Source organism: Lagenorhynchus albirostris, chromosome 9 (assembly GCF_949774975.1).
Source record: "Lagenorhynchus albirostris chromosome 9, mLagAlb1.1, whole genome shotgun sequence".
NCBI lineage: Eukaryota > Metazoa > Chordata > Mammalia > Artiodactyla > Delphinidae > Lagenorhynchus > Lagenorhynchus albirostris.
Window position 1 is genome coordinate 75,988,484 of NC_083103.1, and position 26,380 is coordinate 76,014,863.

The window sequence follows — 26,380 nt, forward strand, 5'->3', positions numbered from 1 at the left end:
AAAGGCTATTCTTTTAGAAAGAATCTAGTTCCATTATTATGGTAGGGAAATAAAGCACGAAAACAACAGTTCAAAACTGACCATAAATCCACCTTAAAGCAAAACCATTTCTGGTGTCTCTCGAGTGACTGGATTAATGTGGCATAAGAGAAAGCCTGACTAGCAGGTATAATTAAAGTGTGATTCACAGGAATAAGTCATGAGTAACTCTGAAAGGACCTACAAGGGAGAAAGTCCATTATAACATACTAAACTTTAGAGGCTAAATGATGGAGGGTAGGAGGAAATATCCTAACCCCATGTAAATGCAGTGATGGGTCTGAGTGGAAACATATTGATAACCAGCATCAGTGATTATTGGTCCAATGTCTGTGTGAGCCTCTGTAACATAGCACATTCTGCCCCATGTGATATACAGATACTCATTCTCTGTTTTTTATTCCGAGAACTGCTTGAGGTCAGGCACAATGCTTTGCTTTAACTTTCCATATAAATTGCTTCTCTGCCCAGATCCTAATAATGTATACAGTAGGCATAAAACATGCAATTACATACATGAATGGGTAAATGATAATTTATATCTTAGAATCTAGAATAAATCTGTCCTGACATATAAAACTTTTAAAGAAAAAATGAAATCCAACTTACTAAATGAAACTTATCAAAGAATGTTGCATTTTTAAAGAATTAATCACAGGACTTCCATTTAATGAAAAACAGGAAGAGACTGTTATATTTTATCCTGTTTCATATCTCAGCAATTGGTATTGGATTTAGTTGCTTGTAACAGCAACATGGCAAAAGTTGAAAGGGAACTACTTGTTTGGCCTAACTTTTTGTCTTTCAGGCTGGTGATGAACAGATGTAAAATCACCTTAGGTGAAAAACTGCACCACTGCAGCTTCTATCACTACATCAACTAACAAATAGCATTATTGCCCTCCACCCCACCCCACCTTCCCAAATGAGGCGTATTTAACTGACAGACACAAGACAGACACTAAAAGTGAGGAGGACTCTAGTGGTAATTGGCCATTCTGCCAATATTTTGAGGTCTAATGATGTAAATATGGATGGAAGGTTAAAGTCCAACTTCCTTGGCTCAGAAGAAAATAAAATCAAAGCTATCAAATACACTGTTTACATCATCTTATCAGTCTTGGTTTAAGGTTTCCATGCTATTTTTAATGTTCATGTGTACTTAAAAAAAGAACTAAAAGTCTTGACAGATTCTGAAACTTAATTGGGAAAAATGTAAAGCACTTTAATGGAATTTTTCCCATGATCTGTAGAAGAGTTTTTTTTAACAGATGGTTCAAAAGGACGAAGCAATGAAAACATAGAAATTAAAAGCAGATCCTTAAGAAAAATAACTGAGTTCTCAGAAATCCTATAGATGATGGCAGGACTAGATGTAAAGCAGCAGTTTCTTTTGCTGTCAAGGTTTTGAGAGAACAGAAATTTATTAGGTGATCCTCTACCAGAGGGATAACTGCCTCTTGGTATGAAGTAACTATTCATTTGGAACATCAGCCAACTTCAACAGTTTGAAAAGCTCCATGCTTTGGGGGCAATTCCATCAAGGTGACGATAAAAAGTAGTATTGTGATACAAATAGTTATTCTTCTACAAGAGGAACACCTAAGTCCGAGGTGCTAGTTTGGGGAATAAAAACGACCTAAAATCTTCCCACCTTCACAGCAACTAAGAAAAACAACAACAACAAACCGCCTTAGGCCTATGTAGCTTTTCGTTTTGAATATAAAAAACCTGACTTTCTAGGATCAATGCAGTGAACAGTGGGAAAAAGTAAAACTTTTCAACCTGGAATATATATGCATTCAGTGCAGACTCGCGAAGCAAAATCTAAACTAACGCTCGAAAGTAGCATCTTCCAACCAGGCTTCAAACTTTATAGAAAGTTAACGTTGGCTTCTCTCCCAGAGAATTCCAGGGAGTGGGTGGTGAGGCAGGGGTAGGGAGGCATGTTGGGAGTTGGAGCTCATTTTGTGGGTGGCGGACCCCGAAGTGTCACCGCGGGCTAGGGGGAGCGGCCGCCCAGGAGGGGCAGAGTTAACCCCCGGGCGCAGGCAGAAGCGCAGTCGCGCGGCAACTGAGCGGAGCCCGGGAGCTAAGTGCGGGCGGGCGGGGGCAGGAGGGTAAACGGGAGGAGGGGCGGGGCGGCGCGGGCTGGGAGCGCCGCGGCGGGAGGAGGGTCTGCGAGCCCGGCAGGGTCTGCGAGCGCTCTGAGCCTGCGTCCAGCGAGGGGGAGGGTTTCCCCGGCCCGGCCGGAGGGGCGGCTGGGCGCTTCTGACTCCCAGCGCAAACGACTGTCAAGGGAGCAGGAGAGCTGAGCTGCCGGAAGTGTCTGCGCGCCGCGAGAGAACTTTCCTGCTCCGGCCGTGGCCCTGAGCCTCCGCGGCCTCCGCGCTCCCGGCGACGATGCGTCCGGGTGACAACGACCTGAGCGGACCCGCGCCTCGGCCCGCCTCCCGTGTGTGCGCTCGCCTCGCCTCCGGGGAAGAAGCCTGAACCCGGAGGCGTCCGCGCGCCGCGGAGCCCCGCGCAGGCGGCGCGGCGCGCGGGACCCGTTTCCCTTGCGCGTCCCCTTGCGTCCCGGCTAGTTCCCCGCGATCGCGCGTCCCCTGAGCCGGCCGCGGTCGCCGGCTGTCCCCGCCCTGACCGCCGGCCCGGACGTGTCCTCGGCGGCCGCTGGCAGTGCCTGTGCCATGGGGCTGCCGACTCTGGAGTTCAGCGACTCCTACTTGGACAGCCCGGATTTCAGGGAGCGCCTGCAGTGTCACGAGATTGAGCTGGAGCGAACCAACAAGTTCATCAAAGAGCTCATTAAGGACGGCTCTCTGCTCATCGGGGCGCTGAGGAGTAAGTTCCCCCGGCGGGGAATGGGTGGAGAGGGCGCGGGGATCTGGAGAGTCCCCCCGGGGTGTGGGTCTGAGGGGTGGGTTGGAGGAAGAGAAGCTTCTTTTGTTTGAATGGGTTTGGGGACAAAAGCTGAAGAGCTCCCCTGCTGGTGACCAACAAAATTTGTTCGTAGGTGTTCTTGACTTATTTACTCCCAAGTCTACAGAGAAGGGAAAGGTCTCTCTCTACTAGACCCCGGAGTATATCCTGAGGAACGTTGTTCAAAGTCATCTTTTTGTATAACGCTCCTGGAAAAATGTTGGGGACTATTGGTCTTTTTTGTTATTTTACTGTACCTAGTTTGAACACTTAAAAAAAAGTCCTTAAGGAGGGATTCGAGATTATCTTAAGGATAAAAATGAAGTTAGTTTTAGTGATATTCAAAGAAAATGATTAATTTCTTATGTACCTCAGTGGCTCTTCATTGGGCACAACCAGTCATTGAATTGGCCTTTTAAAAACATGTATAGATTTGTAGTTTTGCGATTTAATAAGATGAAGACAGAGCGGCACCAGTGGATCTTATCTCCTTACAAGATTTTTGTGCGACTTAATTTTTGGTTTGCATCGTAACTGGTGTTGGTCCAGTCACTGGGGATGAGAGTTCAGTGGCTAAAGACCAATCAGAACTTCTGACGATCTATAGAAAGTAAAGACTGCCTTTAGGAGGTTCTCCCACCTCCTTTCCCACACACCTCCTGTTCAGATTTTCTGTACTTCCTGCATCCCCTGGATCTTCATTTTCAATTACTAGGACCTAGGAGAGTCTTAGTAAAAGAAACTCTAGTTTCTCTTACAGAGAATTGACTGACTAAATGATAAGGCTTAATTTGTTTTGTTACCTTCTCCAGGACCTATTTGCACTTTAATAAAGGTTTCTGAAAGCCTCTGAAACGAACCCCTGGAAATTCTGGTCTCCCATAGGTGAGCGAGATATTTTTGTTAAGGTGGAGAGGCCTTTGGGTGATCCATCTAGCAATTCCCAGGACATAGGTAGGGGAAGCATCATTGATATGTCAAGTGCAAGGTCAGTAACAACATGATGGAGATGTGCATGTGTCTGAAAGTAAGACAACGTTAGCATCTGATCTCTATTTGGAAGTATGTATTCGTACTAAGGTTGAATCTTAGCAAAATGTCTTGAAATTAGTGTGCTCCCAAATGCTTTTTATTTTACCATCCCAAATGTGAAAACATCTACTTATCACTTGTGTTACTTAACCAGGGTAAAGGAAATAATGTTCTATGTCTAATTCACTTAATTTCTGAATTTGAGGCTACTGGTAATGATAGTATTTACTGATATGTGAAAACTACTAGTTTATCTGCAGTTCTGTCCATCTTATGTATACACAAATGTGAACTCTCCTTCTTTCCGATTTGCAAATCCCACTTGAGGTCTCTGGACTAGCCTCTGCATCTTAGGGAGCATGATGCCTTTTCAAAAAGAGTTTCCCCGTCTCAGTGTTGAATGCCAGGCTGACTCTTGCTGGAGCTACCATATGGTCTACAAATGACATTTTCCTCTCGCTCTGCTGGAGATCCGTTCTGTTGCTTCAAAAGTTGAAAACACATAGCTGTGATAAAACCTGAAATGTGCATCGTTTTACTAGTAATATTATGAACTTTACTATGATTGAATCTAACCTTGCAAAAATCAGGTGATTCCCATCTTTATAGGTTTGTTCTTCCATTCATAAGTGAAGAAGTCTGGAGAGTGTAAGTTCCTTGAACATACAGACCCTGCCTCATGAACTTGAACTTGTACGTTTAAATATACAACCTGTCTTTCTAGGATTCTTAGGTTTGTGATGAGAGTACATTACGTTAACTAACATTTGATTATTACTTCTCTTGTAGTAGAAAGAAAATGTTTTATTCCTTGTTAAATGAATTCCCAACATTAGCTTCCAAATGGGAAAGATCTGGAGCTGAGAAACCCTTGAAGTCACATGATGGTGCTGCTCCAAGTGACCTTCTGTCCCTTGGGGAGGATGCTCTGAGGTTAGGCTGCAGCTGCTAAATGCCTGCTCTCTGAAGCTGCTCCTGTAGGAGGATCGGAGTGTGTCTAAAGGACTTGAAGCCAGCTTAATTCCATCCCAAAGATCCACCAAGGAGCCCTCCTTCCCCCAGTCCTGCCCCTTCTGACTGTTTTTCCTTTCTGCCCTAGGAAGCCTTCACTTTCCCTAACCTTAAACTATGCCTTTCCTTTCTCCATACGTGCTGTTTCAATAAGTGTATCCATTATCCATTTCAGATTTATTTGTAGCACTTTGCTGTCATTTTCATTTATAGTTAATGGTTTCTTAATAAGACTTTCCTGAGCTGACAATCATCAGTGCATTTCTAAGCATCTTATATTATTTCCAACCTAGTTAATAACTTTTCTGGTGAAAGTCTTGGCATGCTCTCTTGGGTAATACATGCTTTACTGTTCCAGTAGGAGTCACATATGCTCCTTAATCTTTTGTTCAGGATGTGCATTTCTTTAGTAGAGTATTTTGAAGGATACTTATAAATGAGGACCTTGACTTTCAATTTTAAAATTTTAAATAATTTAAAATAACAATAACTTTGCATTTTAAATAATATATGTAAGATACTTACCATATTTTTAAGATGAATTATTGCATTTCACATTCATATCCACTCTGAGAAAATGGGTGACAGTTAACTGAGTTAACATAGTGACTTAACGTAGACCTGAGTTTAAGTTCTGGTGCTGTCAAATGCTCTGTGATAATTAGCAAATAACTTAATCTCTGGGTCCTACCTTTCCTGTAAAATGAGGGAGCATTTATAAAAATCTTACCATTAGGATTATTTGTTCATTTTGTTACATGCCATATAGACATTTGGTGAGTGGTATTTGAGAATATATGATACAGGTGAATTGGGTTCTAGTTCATGCTGTGTGACTCACAATCTCCACCCTTTTTATCAAATGTTACTCTATGAACTTTGTTCCTTTAACAGGTGCCAGTCTTAAAATTTGGGTTGTGAAATTATAGGCTAGTTTTGCTTATTAATTTTCTCCTTTTATAGATTATATCCAAAGAAACATTTCAAAATGGCTTTCTCATATAATTCCCCCCTTTACTTTCTCTTTTTATACTTTTGAATTCAAAGAACCATCGTTGAGTAGAGCTTTGTCTTTATAAGAATAGACAGACCCTCCCTTCCCAAGAAAAGAAGAGAAAAAGAGGGGGGAAAAAAAGGCAGAAATGGAATTTTACTCATTGAATCGAATTGATTGAATTGATTGGGTGGAGAGAGCCTAAGCCTGTCGACATTCTTTCCTCCCACCTGCCCAGCAACATCTTGGCCATCCCTTCTTTCTTATCACTGTCCACTTCCTCTCATCACCTTAAGGTGGAATTGGCCAGGTATTTCCTCTACCTTTAGGAGATTGTTTCTCAACCTTGTACGGCTGGACTTCTTTCAAAGAAAAAAAAAGTTAGTGGACTCTAATATTATTAATTATGATAGTTAAAAATATACCTGCATGAAACTATAATTGTTATGCTTATTCATGCAATCTTAAAAGCAAGTCAGTTTACACATTAAATATAAATAATACTGTGAAACCAATTCAAAACTTTTAGACTACATTTAACCAATGGATGATGTTATTTTGCTGAAATGACATTTTCTCTCATACAAAGACTGTTGATAATATCTTGTGTGTGTTGATGATTCATTTTCTCACTGTTTTCCTGACTGAAAGGACAGTTCTTCAGAATCAGCTTGTCCTGATGATGGCCTTGTCTCTCTCACAAACTTTATTCTTGGTTGTATTGCCTCTGTTCTTAAAGCAGTTGCTCCTGACACTAGCGATCCATGACACAAATAAGAAGGGCACCTATCTGAGTGGTAGAAGTGTTACTTTCTGCTGTACAGCAAAGTGATTCTGTCATACATATACATTCTTTTTCGTATTCTTTTCCATTATGTTTTATCACAGGATATTGAATATAGCTCCCTGTGCTATACAGTAGAACCTTGTTGTTTATTCATTCTCTATATAGTAGTTTGCATCTGCTAATCCCAAACTCCTAACACCCCCCACCCCCCCGCCCCCCGCCCCGGCAACCACAAGTCTGCAAGTCTGTTCTGTGTGTCTGTGAGTCTGTTTCATAGATAAGTTCATTTGGGAAGCACATAGTTTCTTAAAGGTGCCTACCCTCTGTGGCCACAGACCTCAGTTGGAAGTATACTGTCATGGTGCACTTGTGATCTGGGGATAAAGTAGTTGTTTAGTATGAAAGATAACCCTAAATGCCAAGGCCACATTGAACTGTCTTGGAAAGGGTGAGGTACTCTTGCCTTCCATTTGCTGTGTTTCACTTTAAGCCAGTCTCTATTTTGTGTGTGTTCAGGGTCCACTTTGCTACCAGTTTTTGATGGCAAAGGGAAGGAGTTAAATAAAAGGGAGGAACATTGACAAGTTTAAGGAATTTGAAAGACTTTCTGTAGTTATTGCACTATTTACTTGGTCATCCTTCAGCTTTTAGTGAGAACTACTATTGTTTTAGGCTATTTTTGGTATTTTAATTTGCACCTAGGTTTTATTTGGTTTACTGGAACTCACTGCAGATGCTTGTTTACCCTGCAAGAGCTACTTTACTGTTGCTTATTCCACTAATGTTGTTTTGCTTGTTTAGCTGGGCAACCTAGTCAAAGGTGTGGATGTGTAATTACTTCCACTATTCATTTGGTTCTTATAGTTATTCATTAGAATTTGAGTTAAATGAGCAGAAATAATTGTATCTTTCAAATGAACTGTCATTAATTTAGGAACTGGTAGATGAGGAATGTGGTGCTTTAAGGTTCTTCTTCAGAGACATGTATAAGAGCAGTTAGACTTGTGTTAATTTAAATATGGGAGCCTTGGCACTCATCAAAGTGGAATTAAATTGGGCTGGCTGAGTACTCCTGTCTACCTCTCTCTGATAGTCTACATGAGCTTAATCGTGCCCTTTAACAGTATCTTTATTTCCATTGGATTTCCTTTTCCACAGATAGTAATTGAGGGGTTGTCCTGTTAGAAAGGAGTGGGTTGCTGAGAGAACAGAACATGTTTTCTGTCTCTTGGAGGAGAATGGCTTAGCAATAACCACCTTTTACACTGCTTCCTATGACAGTTATGATCAAGATACTCTGAGCATGCAGAAAACTTAGGTAACCACGAAACTTTGAAGTCACTGAAAAGCTGCTTTAACAAACATGCTTTCAATTATTAACATTTCTTAGAGCACAGTGTTAATCGTGTTCATGGTGATGCTTAAGAAGCATTTCTCCAATTATGTAAGAAAAAAATAATAAAGCTTACATTCAGTATTGCTTTGGTGCCAAGTGTAATTTTATTCAAGTAATGTATATGTAGAGTGGTAAATCTTTTCTGTAGATTTATAAAGAGAAATATTAAAGTTTTCAGGCTATTAAGCCACATTCAGTAAATATTATGCACCAATGAAACGTTTATTATGGACAGATGAGAAAGGGTGAAGGAAAGGGGGTTACTTAAGTCTTGGATCTCTTTCCTGAATATTGTTTCTTGTCAGAGCTGTGGATGCCACCTGTTCTGGCCCCAGCCATCCCCAGTGTCTTGTCTGGATGGTCATTTCTGCTCATTTCAGCATCTTGGCAGGTGCCAGCTTCACCATGGCTGCACCTGCTGCCCACCTGGTTCAGTTTGCAGCTCTGCCAGTCTTCCTTTTTCCTGTAGCCTGCTGAATCTCTGCCCAGCATCTAATCCTCCTCAGAGTGTATCTCAAGTGGATCTGGCCTTACCAACCAAGGACTTGCTACCTGCTTCTTGCTGACTTTCATCCTGAAAATGAAAACCAGTTGCCGAGCACCTGGCTCTCTAGTTCAAGGAATCTGTGCTTCATCTTTTGCAGCTGCCATATTCTGAGTTTCATGGCTGGGTTTCGTATAAGTGTAGTGACTTCCATAATATTTGTTAATCTTAATGGCCCTTGGGGCAGGATGATAGCAGGACAGACAATGGAAATGTGGTTATTTTAATGGTTTTGTTTTTGGCCAGATGGATTTAAACTTGGCCTGGATATTTCTGGTACTGTGGAGTCTTCTCTGTAGGATTACAGGTAACTGGAATGTTTGGTTCATCAGAATATGCCGTTGTTCATATCTGCAGTTTTCTGATTTTATAATCAAGAATCCAGTTATAATGCTGGAGAAAGTGTTACAGCAAAACACTCATGTACAATACTCTGTGTAAGGAAAGTGATTTGCTTTAGAAAAAGTGAATTGTGGAATAGTAAGGTACCATACAGTAGCTGATAATCTGTCAGTTTTTCCAACCTCTTTCCTTCGTTGCAGAGGAGTGTATGCATAAAAGAAGAAAAAATAAGCCCTACTTTTCTAAGATTTTGAATCTTTCATTTTAGAGTAATTTGTCTAATTGTAATTTTTACATGGAACATGATGGGAAAAGGCTAGGATAAGACTAATAGTTAACTCTTTGTAGATTATTTTATATTAAGTATTACAGATTTTTCACTTCCAATTTTTAGATTTTGTGGTGAAAGTCTCTATGCCTAATAGTATTTTTAAAATGCCAAAACATGACGTTTTTTATGTTGTTGGTTTATCTGATTTGGGTGATTATCAGGTATAATGGCGAGCATCTTGTATTTTGTGAAGGATGAGGAACCATCCTGGGGTGATTCTCAATGTTGGGTGGTATGAAAATATTGGGAAGAAATGCACAATTGACATAAACTTGCTACATTGATAGTACTTTCCCTGAAACTTGACTTTACTCAGGGAAAAAGTGGGTAGACACAAAATGACCCCTTTCATTTGGAAGTCAGACACATTTCTCAGTAGTGGAATTTCTGTATTTCCTCACGCAAATCTAAAAAGCCATACTGCTTCCTAGTTTATGAAAGACATGCCAAAAGTATTCCCTCATGTGTACACATATACTGGAGTTTATCCAAATGAAAGACCCAGCTTCAGTTCTCTCTTTAGTACACAGGAAGAGTGATGATTTAATTTAGAAAACTGATACGTGTTTGTGATACGTGAAATGAGTATTCTGTATAGTGTATTTATCCCCTTTCAAATGGAAACTGTGTAAATTGATTTTACTTTGCTTTGAGAATTTTCTCTTTTTTCATTTATTTAATTTTTTATTCCTTAAAATGTCTGAATGAAAGATACGGCCCAAAACAAAACAAATACAAAAGGAGTGGTGGGAGAGATTAGCAAGGAGAAGCAGATCAAAATGAATTGTGAAAGCAATTAAAATATTGTGGTTTTGGAACTTGTTTCAGACTTTTTTGTGCCGTCTATGAAAAAATTATTATGTAACACGGAGAATCAAAGGAGTAAGAGATTCCAGTTGTTTTAAAAGTTGGTTGCAGAAAATATGAGGGACAATTAAAAATTGTCAACATAAGAGATAATAGGTGTGAATTTTTAAGGCATACACCATTTGGGGAAGATTTGAGAAAGTTGTGTACTCCTGAAAAAATGATGTCAACATAGATGATAGGAAGGGACATTCGCAGGCTTGTACTGACTGCATAGCAATCCTGGTTTTCCTCACGTGACCCTTTTTTAACGTTATTACTTCCTTTGGATCCCAGCTGCATCATGGCCCCTTTTTCTCAGTATGCACTGTTGTTGAATCCCTCTTCCTTATTTCCTCTATCCTTCTCTTAAATGTTGGTAGTGTGCAAGGATTCCTTCTGAGTCCTTTTACTGTTCCCTTTACTTTTTTTGCTTTCCTTATGTGATAACATCTGCTGCCAGGGCTCCAGCTCTGACCTCCTTTTCCTGAGCTCTGCGTCTGATTTTCACCAGCCTGCTACCTATCACCACCTGGATGTGCTGCGGGCCCCTCAGACTCAGCATGTCAAGACAAAGTTCTTCCTTCTGCAGCTTGTTCTCTTTGTGTTCTCATTTGTTCAGTTATATCCTCATCCACCTGGTCATCTTAGAGAGAAACAGCTGAGTCTTTCTAATGCTTCCAGTTTCCTTCTACTCCAGTTTTTAATCCCCATTTTTTTTTTTTTTTTTTTGCAGTATGCGGGCCTCTCACTGTTGTGGCCTCTCCCATTGCGGAGCACAGGCTCCGGACGCACAGGCTCAGCGGCCATGGCTCACGGGCCTAGCCGCTCCGCGGCATGTGGGATTTTCCCGGACCGGGGCACGAACCCGTGTCCCCCGCATCAGCAGGTGGACTCTCAACCACTGCGCCACCACAGAAGCCCTAAACCCCATTTTTAAGCTGGTGTTTTTTTCATTCCACCCAGATCCTAACATGGTTAGTCCTGCAATTCTGTGCTAACAATATCTTAAATGTGATGTTCTCTGCCTGCCTTAATACTCCTTCAGTGTGTGTGTCTCTGTGTGTATGTATATATGTATGTATGTATGTAGATATGAAATAATTTTTTTTCGTAGCTTAAAATGACAGAAATTTATTCTCTCACAGTTCTGGAGGCCAAAATCCAAAGTCAAGGTGTCAGCAGGGCCATGCTCCCTCTGAAAGCCCTAAGGGAGGATCTTTTTTGCTTCTACTAGCTTGTGGTGTTGTCAGCAGTCGAAGACAGTCCTTTGCCTTGTAGCTGTTTTACTCCTGTGACTGCCTCTGCAGTCACAGAGAGTACTCACTGTGTGTCTCTGTTTATTAGATTTTACTTAGTCTTTTGAATATAAACTTCTAGGTGCCAAGGTTATCTGTATTCTAATGACTGCATTGTGGATACTCAGTAATTGTGAACATGAACCAGCTTACATTTTACTAAGCACATTATATGGAGGAGGATTTTCATTATCTGTGGAGTGAATGAGCCAGGGAATGGAGACCGCAAGTTTGTTCTTTAATATTTCTCCCATCAGGCTTCAAACGTAACTGCTCTGGCCTGGTTGTACTGACTTTTAGGACTGGGTAATCCAGGGGACAGCAGACAGCGTCAGGAGGTAGAACTTCATTCTAGTCCTGCTGCTGCCACTAGCTAGTGGCATGGGTACAAGCCATTTGTCCTAGACCCTATTTTCATAAACAGTGGCAGTAGCATTTGCTGTATATGCGTTGTAGGGTTCTCATGTGGGCCAATGGACAAAATGCATAATAACATAATTTAAAAATGAAACATTATTTTCATTTGCTTTAGGCAGGATCTTTGTAATCCAGATAACTTCAGCTTTTTTCAAGGCTTCACTTTAACAGGTTCTTGTCAGTGTTATTATCATACTCCACAGACAAGATGATTGAGGTGGAAATGCTTTAATAGAATGTTAAAGCATGGGTTTGTTTGTCCCCCAAATTAAGTCTGTTTGGTAGGAAGTGATTAGGAGATGTGGCATGGTTTTGATTTAGCTTTTTACTTTTAAACAGATAAATAATTATCTATTATGATCTGGGAACCAAGGAACAAGGAAGCATTAGGCTGCCATTTAGGGATAATCCTGAACCGGCAGTGTAGATTTTGAGACTTTATTGATGTATCTGCCAGTACTTTGATTCTACTGGCTTAGGTCAGCGGTCTATAAATCTTGTTAAAAGTGACGGTCGTAACTTGCACTTGTCAGAAGTGAAATAAATACTTGGGTAATTTCACGTAATATAACAGGCCAAAATGCAGATGAGAGATCTTTCTTCCACATTGATTTCTGCATTGAAGGCAGACAGTGGCTTAGAAAAGTGCTTTCTGAGGTGTTTCTTATGCTGCACAGATGTTTTGTAAATGTCATGTTTGTGGTGAGATCATCCTAGTGATTACTGGTGAGAAAAGAAAATGATAAGACTGGTAGGGTGTTGCTGGAGAATCTGGGAGCAGGGAGTTATGGGAAAAAAAGAACATTGAATTAGGTATTGAAGAGGAAATTCAGTTGGCTCAATGAGAAAATTGAATTGAACCTATAAGCTGGTTGATCCAGGAAAGGTGGTGTGATTGAATTGTTGTCAGAATCACCAGGAGAGTATATCTAGATGGTACCCTAAAGATAAAATAGATTATTTAAAAAATATTTTTTTCTTAAGCGATCTGTGAGCTTAAGGGAAGCTCTACCCTGGGTTTGGGGCAAGTAGGGAATGATGAACAGGAAGTCTGGACTTTAGGGACAGTTTGGAAAGTAAAGCAAGGACTGAAAAAGCCCAGTCTCAGGGGATAAAGAAAGAAAATAGAGATCCTGAATAAGCCTGAACAAGGGATAGTAGTAGCAAGTGAGTGAGAACTTTCAGATTTGTCAGGTTTAAACTGTTAGATGCATGTTTTTTTTTTTTTTCTCCCATAATTTCCTTGGCGCCTCAGACTGTTCTAATGAAAGTAGAATTCAGTGAGTATTTGTGACTGGCTGAGCATGATGTTTTGTGACACTCGCTGATGAGGGGAGGAGAGAGGAGAAGCAAGATGTCAGTTGCAAGATACTCTTCCCACTTTAAGTCCTTAAGTTACAGCTTAGGCTGACTTGTTTCTTGTTTGAGGTTGTGTTTTGCATTTCTGTCAGAACATATGTTAATTTAAAGTAATCCCAATTTATCCAAATAATCTTAACATTAAATCTGGTTTAAAGAAACAGAAGGGTTGGTCTTCAGCTAAGTTTAGTGTTATTCACACATGTGCAGTGCTGATAATGTATAATCTTTAATCATTAGAACATTTTAACGTTATGTAGGTTCATTGAAGATTTAACGTTAACAGCAGTCAACCTGGTGTGGTAGAAAGAACCTGGGCTTCAGAATCAGAGCAACGCTTTTCAGTCCCAGTGCTGTCACTTATTAGCTACATGGCTGTGAGCAAGTCACTTGGCTTCTTTTGTGCTTTTCCTTGTCTATAATATGGAAGCAATATTTATTTCATATGCATATTTGCAGCATTAAATAAGATAACACATGTAAACTATTTAGCACAATGTATGATACTTGATATTAAATATTAATTTTCTCATCTATCTCATTTCTAGCTAATGTTGAGACCAAGTTATGAACAACAACTGCCACCATATTTTATTCAAAAAAGAATGTGAGGTGGCTTTTCTAAGCAAAATCTTTACCTTGCCAGGACAGATGTACAATATATGTTGAGAGCGCACTGGATTTAATGTTGATGTGAGAGAGCTGAGGACGTGGGCCATGTGTCATTACTTGGTACCATGCACGTAACTTGCAGCGGGAGTAAGCCATTGCTTCCATGGAATGGTGTAGCTAGCTTTTTAAGGACTTTTCCACATCAGAGATTTTGTGATTTTTGTAAAAAACATGGTGTTCATCATGCTGATTTGATTATTTGCCTGTTTTTCTCTCTAGAAAGTCAGCTCTGAAAGAGAGTACCAGGTCTTTGGGATCTGGAGCTGGACATATGATACATTTTTTGTCAATGCCCGTTACATGACTGAACTTATAGGTAGGAAGTTGTGTCAAACTAATGTTTGGAGATGCAGAAATCCATAGGTTGTCACTCCATTTAATATTGAAACCAATTCCAAAACTTTCTATATGAAGATAAATATCTTAGTGAAAAAGCCGGTAGCATAGGATGTAGATTTACCAGAATGAGATTGATCAGAGCAGGCTTATTTAAGGAATTAATATGTGTATTAAAAAACGAATTTTCTCTTCAGCAGTGACAGTAATATGTTAGGCTCAAATACAAGAGATGTTGCTAGGAAAGTGTAATTGCACAGACAATTTATGTTGTTTCCTATTTGTAACAAAGCATTGCATGTGTTATTTTCCAGATGCCATTTCAAAGTGTTGATTTTAATTGTATGGAAATGCCTTCTTTTAAAAATGTCATTTACTTTTTAAATAGCATTATTGAGGTATAGTTCACTGCCATAAAATTCATCCTTTTAAAAGTGTACAATCCATTGGTTTTTCTAATGTTTACAGAGTTGTGCAACTATCACTATTGTCTAATTTTATTAAAATTTTTTCAGCTTTATTGAGGTATAATTGACAAGGTGTACATACTAGTGATTTGATATACATATACATTGTGAAAGAATTCCAAAGGATTCCTGCCAGCTAGTTAACTTATCCATCATCTTGCATATTTATTTATTTTTTGGTGAGACCATTTAAGTTCAACTCTCTTAGCAAATTTCAGTTGTATAATACAGTGTTACCAACTATAGTCACTATGTTTTATGTTATATTCTCCTACTTTATTCATCTAATAGGTAAAAGTTTGCATCCTTTCTCCAGCCTCTCCGTATTTCTCCTACCCTCTAGCCCCTGGCAACCACCAATTTACTTTCTGCTTCTATGAGTTTGATTTTTTTTTTTTTCTTAATGTATAAGTGATACCATGCAGTATTTGCCTTTCTCTGTTTGGCTTATTCCACTTAACATAATGCTCTCTCCGTTCTTCCGTGTTGTCGCAAATGGCAGGATTTCCTTCTTTCCCATGGCTGATAATATTCCATTGTGTGTATGTATATTCTTTGTCCATTGAGCCATTGATGGACAACTAGGTTTTTTCATATCTTGGTGACTGTAAATAATGCTGCAGTGGAAATGGGAGTGCAGATATCTCTATGATATCTTGTTTTCATTTCCTTTGGATATATACCCAGAAGTGGGATTGCTAGATCATATGGTAGTTCTATTTTTAGTTTTTTGAGGAACCTCCATTGTGGCTTAACCAATTTACATTCCCACCAACAGTGCCCAAGGGTTTCCTTTTCTCTACATTCTCACCAATACTTGTTATCTCTCCTCTTTTTGATGATAGCCATTCTAACAGGTGTGAAGTGGTTTTGATTTGCATTTCCCCAATGATCAGTGATGTTGAGCTCCTTTTCATGTACCTCTTGGCCACTTGTACATCTTCTTTGGAAAAATGTCTATTCAGGTTCTCTGCTCATTTTTAAGTCAGATTTTTATTTTTATCTTTTTGTGCTATTGAGTTGCATGAGTTTTTTTTTAATATATATTTTGGAACTACTATGTAATTTTAGAATAGTTTCATTGCCCTAAAAGAAATCCCACACCCATTAGCTGTCACTCCTTATTCTCTGTCTTCCCTAGCCCCTGGCAACTGTTACTACTATACTATTTGTTTCTGTGATTTGTCTGCTCTGGACTTTTTGTGTAAATGGAATTATACAATCTGTGGCCCTTTGTGACTGACTTCTTTCACTTAGTATGTTTTCAAGGTTCACCTGTATTTTAGCATGTATTGGTACTTTATTCCTTTTCATTGCCAAATATTCAGTTGTGTGAATATACCACCACATTTTGTTTATCCATTTATGAGCTGATGGACATTTTGGTTGTTTCCTTTTTTTTTTTTTTTTTTGCTATTATGAGTAATGCTATAAACATTCATGTACCTGTTTTTGTGTGGACATATGTTTTTATTCTCTTGGATATATCCCTTGGTGTGGAATTTTTGGGTCATATGGTAACTGTGTTGGAACTTCCCATTATAAATAGAAATTTAATAGGTTTATAAGCATATATGTTACATTCTTCTGATGGAAAGCACTTTGAGAGCTAAATGTATATTTAAAGCAAAGTTATAACTTCCTATAACAAATTCAGATATGGCCCTTATGTTTTATTAGAGAAAACAGAATCACTTGGTGGATATTTAAGGAGGAAACATTCCGTGTTCTTTTAATTTTCATTATAGATGGATAAGTATTTAAAAATCTCATAATGTAAATACAGGATAATAACAATTTTTGCATATGTGCAAAGAGTGGCAAGAAGAGTAGAGAGGAGAAAACAAGGCGAAAATATAAAGAACATAATGTGATGGGCCAGAAGAGGTGTGGAGAAGAAAGAGGAAATGGAACGTTTACTCACATATTCATTCAGCATATTTATTTAGCACTTGCTGTATGTCTGATACTGCTCTAGGCCCTGGAAATACGGAACAGACAGAGGCCCAGCTTTTCTGGGCTCACATTTACTGAGGGCATGCTGCTAATATTGTGTGGTGTGTGGGTTATTACTGCTTGGTGTTAGGACTTAGTGGGTACCACGTGTACCCTTTGTTTCCTCTAGACACCCTTTCTCTGTTTCACAGAGTGACTTGCACACGCCTCCATTATAGCAGTCAACACAGCATAAGGAGCTCATCTAAGAATCTGGATGTCCATTCTTCATCCAGTCAGACCTATTCAGGAAACACTTAGTGGTCACCTACCACACTTCATGCACTCAATACTGTATTAGATATTGAGTGAGTGTGTGTGTGTGTGTGTGTGTGTGTGTGCGCGTGCATGCTTTTATGCTGAGTGGCCCTAGTAAGTCACTCTCCTTCTTAAGCCATGGTTTCCTCATTTTTATAATGGGGATAATATTAATAATCCTTACTTTTTTTCATGAGGATTAAGTCTCTTGTGAGATATACCTAGCATAGTGCCTGGCACACAGAAACCAGCAAATGGTTGATATTATCATCACATTATAACATTTAGCAGAAAAAATGAAGTAATCTCAATATAAAAAATGTTTAAAATGGGAAACATTTTCAGTGCCTTTCTATGATGATAAACTGTTTTTCATTTAGCCTTCCATGTCCACATGAACACACTTAAAAATATACAGTAATAACATATATACCATTTATATATAAATTAATACCATTATATCAGATATTTTCCTTGCTTCTGCATATTTTTATTCTTAGCATATTTATGGCTAAAAGTCCTCAGGTGAAGGTGATACTTATGCGTAAGTAATTTAAAGCAGTCTACATATGAAATGTAAGTGAAACCAGAGTGGGTTCCATTTTGAGTAAAGAAACATCTGCAGTTTGCCGCAGTTCACCCAAAGGAAATTGGATCATGTATCAGCTATGTGATCGAATAAGACTTTCATCTTTTAAAGAATTTTTCCTGCCTAAAATCTGCATTCATCTGTTGTTCTGAAATGAAGCCTGTGATATATACATTGTGACACGAGTTTGGGGAGCCCCAACATATTCTGTCATTGGAGCACAGCTGTGGCATCCGCTGAACTTAACCAGAAATCAGAAATAACTATTTTTAAAGCTTCTTCAGGCTCAGACATTTAGATTGCTTCTTTTTCTTAACGTGGACAACTTAGTTCCTGTATGTTTCTTTTCGGGCCCTAAATTATTAGTTTATTTGGATTATACATTACTTCATCTTTTATATGTTATAAACACTGTACTTTTTAAAGAAGTTACTTATTAAATTAGTTAGAGAGGAGAAACTCGTTCCTTAGGGCATCTTTTGGCTTTAGATGATCTTTCTCACCGCTTGTTAAATTTACCCCTACTGCTCCAGCCCCCCTCAAATTGTACATGTGCACACATTCCAATCCAGGTTCCTCTAAACTGCGGTCTCTGTCTCTTTCTTTATGTCTAGCACTCTGCCTGGTACATATTTGTGGCCAGGTGACTGTTGAATGAATACATGGTTATGTTGAGCTTGTGGAAATTTAACACTGATATATTCTGAAGCTTAGAACTCTAGTGACCACTTGTCAAATCCAAAGGACACTGTGGTTGTCATTTTTACTGGACTGTGGTATATTTGACCCTGCCAGCCACTCCTTGCTTCCTGAAGCTGCTTCTCTCTTGGCTTCTGTGGAGCCACATTCTCTTACAAATCTTCATCAGTTTGCTAACTTTTTCTGCTTAGTCTTTCAGAGTTCCCTTAACTCTTCCTTCCTCTTTAATGTAGGTATTCATATTGTACAACAATAACTTTTTCTCAATAGATGTAAATTGGTGATGCATATATAACCGAAACCAAATGGTTTGTATCTATAAGATAAAAGGGAGAAGAAGGTGAGGAGGCCTGTAGATAAGTGAGCACTAGACACAGGACAGTTGATTAGCTGAAGGATAAATACAGCTCTTAACCTTTACCAGGGGTCAGAGAAATGCAAATGAATATGAGTAAGGTATCCATTTTCTATCTATTAAATTAGCCAAAATATTTTTTAAAAAATGCCTTATGCTAATTAGGGTGTACTAAGACTCTTTCATTATGCTACTGATAGCAGTGTAAATTAGTAATGTGTTTCAAGAACCTTGAAGGATTTATACCCACAGCTACAGTGATCCCAATTATGGTACTTTTCCTGTAGTGGGTAATATTGATTTCCCACACAGTGTCTGTGCCCTTTCTTTCTATAAGAACCTTGAGTTTGTTCTGGAACACAATCCTCGCCCCAGATCTGGGATAAATCCTGATTTGTTGAGTCACTCATGGTAACCCATTTCCCCTTGCCCATGACCCACTTCTAATCAATTTGATGTAAGGTACATCAGCTGTGTTTTTCTCAAGATTCAGTGACTCACAGCGCCCCCATGAGTTTGTTGTGGTACTGCATGCAATTGGGGAACCGTGGTCCCAACCTAAGACAATAATGAAAATTTACTTACAATAGAAAATAATTAGCAGTAACAACTAATTTCGTATACTTTGACAGTAACGACTAAATTAGCCAATTAAACAGAACCCTTAGGATATAAATCTAAGAGAAAATCAAGGTACAGAAATGTGTACTGCTTTTGTCATTGTATGAGGGAAAAATAGGCTTGCTATAAAACTTAGTACAAAAAAGAAATGCCTGTATGTAAACATACTACAGTGGTGATATGAGAGAGATTCCCCAGCCCTTCCTTCCCTGCCTCCAGTAGTTGGGAAAAGGAAGTTAGTGAGAACCTAGTGGGAGGTGTTGGAGAGTCGCCCCTCCCTTCCTTAGGGCTTTGCAGCTGTGATTCCAGGTGTGCTCACTGTTTTCCAGTGGGGTGGGAGGGGACGTAGAGTGGGAGGCCACGAGCTCTCAAGCTCCAGCCAATTTCTGAGAGTTGATGAGGTAGAGGCTGAGATAAATACTGTCTTTCTATTCTTTACTCTTTAACTACATTTCTTTCCAATCCATTAACAATTCCCTGTAAATAATTTGCCAGCAACTTCTTTAATTTATAGGCCTAACATCCTTTCCCTACTTGCTTTCCCGCCCTCCAACTGCTGGCTATTTAATTTGCTTTCTCTTTGTTTATCCAGTTGTCTTTGAGCAGTTTCTCTTTTTATTCCTTTAAAAATAGCATACTGAGGCTATCATAAAATACACATACCCAGGCCTGGACTGTTTTGTTTGGTAGAGGTAAGCACACTGTTTTCATGGACAAATAATTGTACCTGGAGTTCTGTTAAAATATAACTAGTATTAATAATAATAAGGGTTCTCCTGGAAAACAGATTTAGCTTTTAAAGATGTTGAGAATATATTTCTGGTAATGGTTTAAGCAACAGAACACATGGTGAGTTTCATTTCTTTTGTAATGTTTTATAAACTATAAGAAGCAAATCTAGTCCTGTGAAAATCCCTTGGAGGAAAATGTGACCTTATCATTTCTGAGGTAACAAATATTGGGGCATATGGGTCAAGGTTAAAAGGAGAAATCTTGATAATTAAATCCATTCATTTATCAGATAACTATTAATCACCTACTGTGAACAAGCATTGTTCTAGGAACATAGTATTTTAAAGTAAATCCAAATTATCATTTATAGGATAACAATGAAATGATAATTTGGTTCTCTTTAGTATCTGCTAAAAAATTCTTGGAAATTTTAAAGCATTTAGTTGAGAAGAATTTGGAATAATAAAACATCAACTATTTATTGGCTATACTTTTGGGATTTCTTTAGGGAATCTGCCAAAATTTATTCCTTTGGAAGTATTACCGTTAAGTGGTCTGCTGTATTCATTGCCTTTCTGCGCCAAGCTTAAATTTGAGCAAATTTGTTGCATTCTATTAACTTTAGTAATCCATGGGTTTGTATTTTTAATGTGATTTGAATTTCATTGTATTTATTAGTCATCCTTTCTAATAAAGTTATGCCACAGTTGTCTTATCTATTCTTTTTTTTTAATGAAAAAAAAATAATCTAAGGCAAGAATTTTGGCTAATCGGCTCTGTCTGGCCACTCTGAACAGGTATGGTTTTGTAATATGGTATCAGTATCCTGTGCATTCTGTTATTTAAATCATGAGTAACCATAGTGTGCAGAATGATGCAAAGATTTCTGAAATCCTGTTTTTGTGGAAATAGACGCAATCTTTTTAGCAGAGGTTTTAAATGATCTGGAGAGACTATGAAATGATTTGCTTAAAGAGGATTAAAATGTATTTACCTGTGACGTCAGTTCTTAAATGCTGCAACGTGAAAAGGTTTTTGTTAATGGCATTTTATTTTCCCAAATCTGCTAAAGTTTATAAAAACACTTCAAAGGATGAACAGAGAATTGAATTTTATGTCCACTTCTATGAAAACTTACAAATTATTTGTATGTGTTTTCATGTGTGTGATATTTGAGATAATTTACTGCCATCTGAAGTAGCCATTCCCTACTTCCAAAGTTGCTGAGGTCCTTTATCTTTCTTCTACCAGTGGGAATGGGAATTCAAAATTCCAACATGAAAGGAATTTTCTGGAGCAGATGTGACAGCCAGCCCTCTAACATCTAGAGATGGTTCTTGGCCCGATAAAGAGATAGTCATCAGTCAGAGAAGAGAGGAGACACCTTCTAGCCTTCTCAGATTCTTTTTTCTTTGTTAGATTGAACTACATGAGACAGACCTACACAATTCTTATTTAATTTTGACTTTGGATCCCAAGTTAATTATGTCCTTGTGCAGTCTTGTTAAACTCTTGTCTCCAGTTGGAGAATAGGGAAAACTAACTTTCCTCTTTTTGTCCTTAAATGTGTAGGGCTGGGACAAGACTTCAAACATGGTGGAAGTAGTAATCTGCTTTTGAGGAGACTCCCCCTCCCCATGCCATTTCCTGCCCTACTTGTTGCTTGGGAACATGTTTATCTAAAGGTGGTAACAAGAATAAACAGTGCAGTTCCTTTTGGCTCTAGATATATGTTTGTTCTGATTTATTAGATAATCATCTCTTATTCACTACTACAGGCCGTATTAAAAAGTTTTATTTAAAAAAAATTAAAACCATAATTGAAAGGGATAATAAAATACCAACACAAGGAAAGGTAAATGTCAATAGGATTCACCTGCTGTCTACCAGGGAAAATGCAACTATATCAGCCATTAGGGGTCTTATAAGAATTAGGAAGCAGTGACTTCTGTTCCTGAAAAGCTTACAACCTAAACAGAACACAGATATGTGAAAAGAACCAAAGTGGATGGGTTTTGGTGGATGAGAGGTTACTAGAGGAACTGCAGTCAGCATGTCTTGGAGAGGGTGGTGTGCACAGGTTGGACTAGTATGGGGAGAGAGTCTAGCCATGTAGGACAGCACTGAAGTAGAGAGGCAGGGCTGACAAATTGATTTCTTGTATTAACTAAAGCAGTTAATAAATAAGAAATGGGAAGAGAACTGGGAAATGCATACTGTGAATGTCTTTGAAAGGTAGCCAAGCTAAGAGAGTCCACTAGATGTAAGCTCCATGGAGACCTTGCCTACCCTGTATTTTTTTTTAATGTTTTTTATTTATTTATTTGTTTGTTTATTTTTATGTCTTTATTGGAGTATAATTGCTTTACAATGTTGTGTTAGTGTCTGCTGTGCAACAAAGTGAATCAGTTATAAGTATACATATATCCCCATATTCCCTCCCTCTTGAGCCTCCCTCCCACCCTTTCTATCCCACCCTGTATTTTGATTCACTGCAGTTTCTGTTTTGTGAACTGAGCTGGGTTCTTGGGTGGTGTGGAATCAGATGTTGAACACAGGCCCTGACCAGCAAAGCAGAATTTTAGTTAAAACTCGTTTGTGGTACATTGCAAAGGATGTTTTAAAGCTTAGATAATTAAGAAACCAGAATTTAATTATATATAAGTAAGTGAAAAAAGTTGATGGATCCTGGGTCAAAGAAATGCTATAGGTAATTAATGAAGGTAATGAAATTGAGTACTTAAGAAATAAACTAGTAGAAGTTTTCTAGTTTACTAGAAATTTCTATTTTCTAGTTTACTAGAATTTACTAACTTGATTTTTTTTTTTGGAGGGAGGAAGTGATCATAATTTATTTAATTTATTTTTTATACAGCAGGCTCTTATTAGTTATCTATTTTATACATATTAGTGTATATCTGTCAATCCCCATCTCCCAGTTCATCCCACCACCATCACCATCCCCCCCACCACTTTCCCCCCTTGGTGTCCATACGTTTGTTCTCTACATCTGTGTCTATTTCTGCCTTGCAAACCAGTTCATCTGTACCATTTTTCTAGATTCCACATATCTGTGTTAATATACGGTATTTGTTTTTCTCTTTTTGACTTCACTCTGTATGACAGTCCCTAGGTCCATCCACGTCTCTACAAATGACCCAATTTCATTCATTTTTCTGGCTGAGTAATATTCCATTGTGTATATGTACCACATCTTCTTTATCCATTCATCTGTCGATAGACACTTAGGTTGCTTCCATGACCTGGCTATTGTAAATAGTGCTGCAATGAACATTGGGGTGCATGTGTCTATTTGAATTATGGTTTTCTCTGGGTATATGCCCAGAAGTGGGATGCTAGGTCGTATGGTAATTCTATTTTTAGTTTTTTAAGGAACCTCCATACTGTTCTCCATAGTGGCTGTATCAATTTACATTCCCACCAACAGTGCAAGAGGGTTCCCTTTTCTCCACACCCTTTCCAGCATTTATTGTTTGTAGATTTTCTGATGATGCCCATTCTAACTGGTGCTAACTGTTGATTTCTGAAGCATCAATTATTTCTCCTGACTTACTCCTATGACATGAAATAGAACCATATATTTATGGTTTTATGTCCTTCGGAGTTGAAGTGTGTTTCATTAGGGGGACGATAACTGTCTCAAGGTTATTTTGAGAATGAATGTGTTGAGTGGAGAGCAACAAGAAATATTAAATAAGCAAAGAGAGAGAGACAGTGGGTATCAGTGCAGAGCCCCTGAACTGAAGGAGGGCTAGGGAGGAAAATTCCAGGATGAGCTCTTGAGGTACTTCAAGTTCAGAATTAAATATTCATGGGGGATTTCAGCAGCTTAGACATCTGTTGAATAACAAATATCACTAAACATTTATCATCTCAGTATGATTCTAGGTTATGTAGAGGACAAGTTCAAAAAAGGAAATCATGGAGAAGCAGTCCTGGTTTTGTTTCTCGCAAGCAGGGAAGGAAACATAATTCACGGTTGATGTGGATTTAGTATTTACTCTTCAGAGAGCTGCCTTGAGTGCTACCCTGGCACTCAAGTTCACTCACGTAGGATATTATATATTCAAATGTTCCAATGGTTTTCAGACTGTGGATTGTGATCCTAGAGGGTTCTTGAAATGGATTTGGTGAGTTGAAATAGTGTTGGGAAAAAAAATAGAATAAATAAGATATCACAGTGTATTGAATGTATTAAGGGAAAATATTGTTTAATGCAACTTGTTTCTGTTTTATAAGTATGCATGAATGAGTAGACAATATTGGATTGTAAAACAGTTCTTACTGTGAGTCAGGGTCAAATATGTAATAAAAAAAATCACTGTTTTTTCAAGGACTGTAAAACAAAATGAGTATGTCATTTGATGAATTAGGTTGTGTCTGTCTAAGATGTATGTGGTGAAGCCTGATTAAGTTTTCTTCGGGCAGGTGAGTGGGCAGGTGCATGGGGAAGAGAAATTCTCTGGTGCCACAGAGATGTTTTGAGGTCACAGGGTTCTTTGGCAAGTGGCACATCGCATGGGTCCTGTGAGGCAACTGACATGAAGTTCAAGAAAGAGAATAGTTCTTGAAAGCAGATATTTTCTATGTGAACTCCTATACTTCCGAAAGAAACAATGTCTTTTTATTTTGTTCTAGTGAGACTATTTCAGAGTTTTGGAGCAGCATAGCTTGGTTGTTAGAAAAAGGAGGATTTAACTAAGTGAGCAAGTTTGAAGCAAAGCACAGGGCATCTTATAAGGTTAGCTGAGGATAATAAGTAAACTAGACAAAGTTTCAATATATCAAGAGTAAAAAAATTAAAGTTACTTATAGGTAGGACATTTAAAAATGGATTTCAAAAAGGAAAATACAAATGAGTCTCTGAAGAATAAGACTTTGATGAAACTGGAATCATCTACTATGTGGTGCATAGTAATTTCTCACTTAGGGATATGTTTATATACTGAGTGCACAAATTATCAAAAAATGTGAATTAAATTGAATCCTATGTTGAGTAAACTATCATGTAAATTAATTTCTTGTGCAAGTAATGGTTCGGTATTTTATTTGACATAACTTATTTAAATATGCATTGCGTTTGATAGATCCTGTGTTACTTGATTCAAGCTTTAAATTATTTAATGAATGGTGTTTGTGAATGAGGAAGTTAGAGGAAGTTGTGATGCTTCACTGCACATTTTTTATTTATGTGACTTACTGAATACAGTGATTCCTTAATAGATTGAAAGGACTGTATATCTTTCAAAGAAAACCAGTATCACTGAAAAAGTATTGGAAAAATCCTCAAAATTAAATGAAAAACTAAGAATAAGTACATGGTGCTGGGTAAACTTAAAAAGTGTCAGGGCACAGCTATATGAACTCAGATTTCTTGCTTCCATTGGATATTGTCCTTTTCTTTTTTGCTGAAATACCAGCCATGTTAAATATTGTCAGAAAACAATTGAATAGGACTTCCCTGGTGGCACAGTGGTTAAGAATCAGCCTGCCAATGCAGGGGACACGGGTTTGATCCCTGGTCCAGGAAGATGCCACATGCCGTGGAGCAATTAAGCCCGTGCACCACAGCTACTGAGCCTGTGCTCTAGAGCCTGTCAGCCACAACTGCTGAGCCCGTGTGCCACAGCTACTGAAGCCTGCGCACCTAGAGTCCGTGCTCCGCAACAGGAGAAGCCACCGCAATGAGAAGCCCCCGCACCGCAACGAAGAGTAGCCCCTGCTCGTCGCAACTAGAGAAAGCCCGCATGCAGCAATGATGAGCCAGCACAGCCAATAAATAAATAAATGTTCCTTTAAAAAAAAAAGAAAACAATTGAATATTCAATGATAGTTTCAAGTTAGGTAGATTTTATTGCAGATTAAGGCCATGACTGCAGGATATGGCCACTTAGATGTCAGTTGAAAGTTTTGGCCATGATAATTAATTAACATCGGTCTGCCTGGCAACAGAGGAAAAGTCTAGGCAGACAAATAGATTGATTCAGAGGAACTTAAGTGGTCAAGTCCAGTAGAAGCCGTAGCTGGCCTTCTCTGGGCATCATATTAGCATTTTCCTTAGCTTCTGTGTCTGCCTGCACTCTGCAGCAGGCTGGATGTCAGGTCTGTGCTGCAAACATAGCCATTTGCTCCAGCTTCTGGTATTTGCTCACAGGGAGCCTCACCCATATCTCTGCCTCTCTCTCTCCTCTCCTCCTTTATCTTCTTTCTGTGTGTGTGTGTGTGTGTGTGTGTGTGTGTGTGTGTGTGTGTGTGTGTGTGTGTGTGTGTCACGCACGTGTGTGGGCAGGCTCAGACTAACTGATGGTGAAACTGGC

The 26,380-nt window shown here is 38.7% G+C and overlaps 1 protein-coding gene across 1 annotated transcript in view; it reads left to right on the forward strand.

Moving 5' to 3' along the window:
• Nucleotides 1-2,657: 2,657 nt before the first annotated feature.
• Nucleotides 2,658-26,380, forward strand: part of ARHGAP42 (Rho GTPase activating protein 42) — a 293,648-nt gene continuing 269,925 nt past the window's right edge. The window contains exon 1 of the mRNA XM_060160265.1: nt 2,658-2,883. Coding sequence (XP_060016248.1) covers nt 2,730-2,883 — 154 coding nt within the window. The 5' untranslated portion in view covers nt 2,658-2,729. The remainder of the gene's footprint in view (nt 2,884-26,380) is intronic.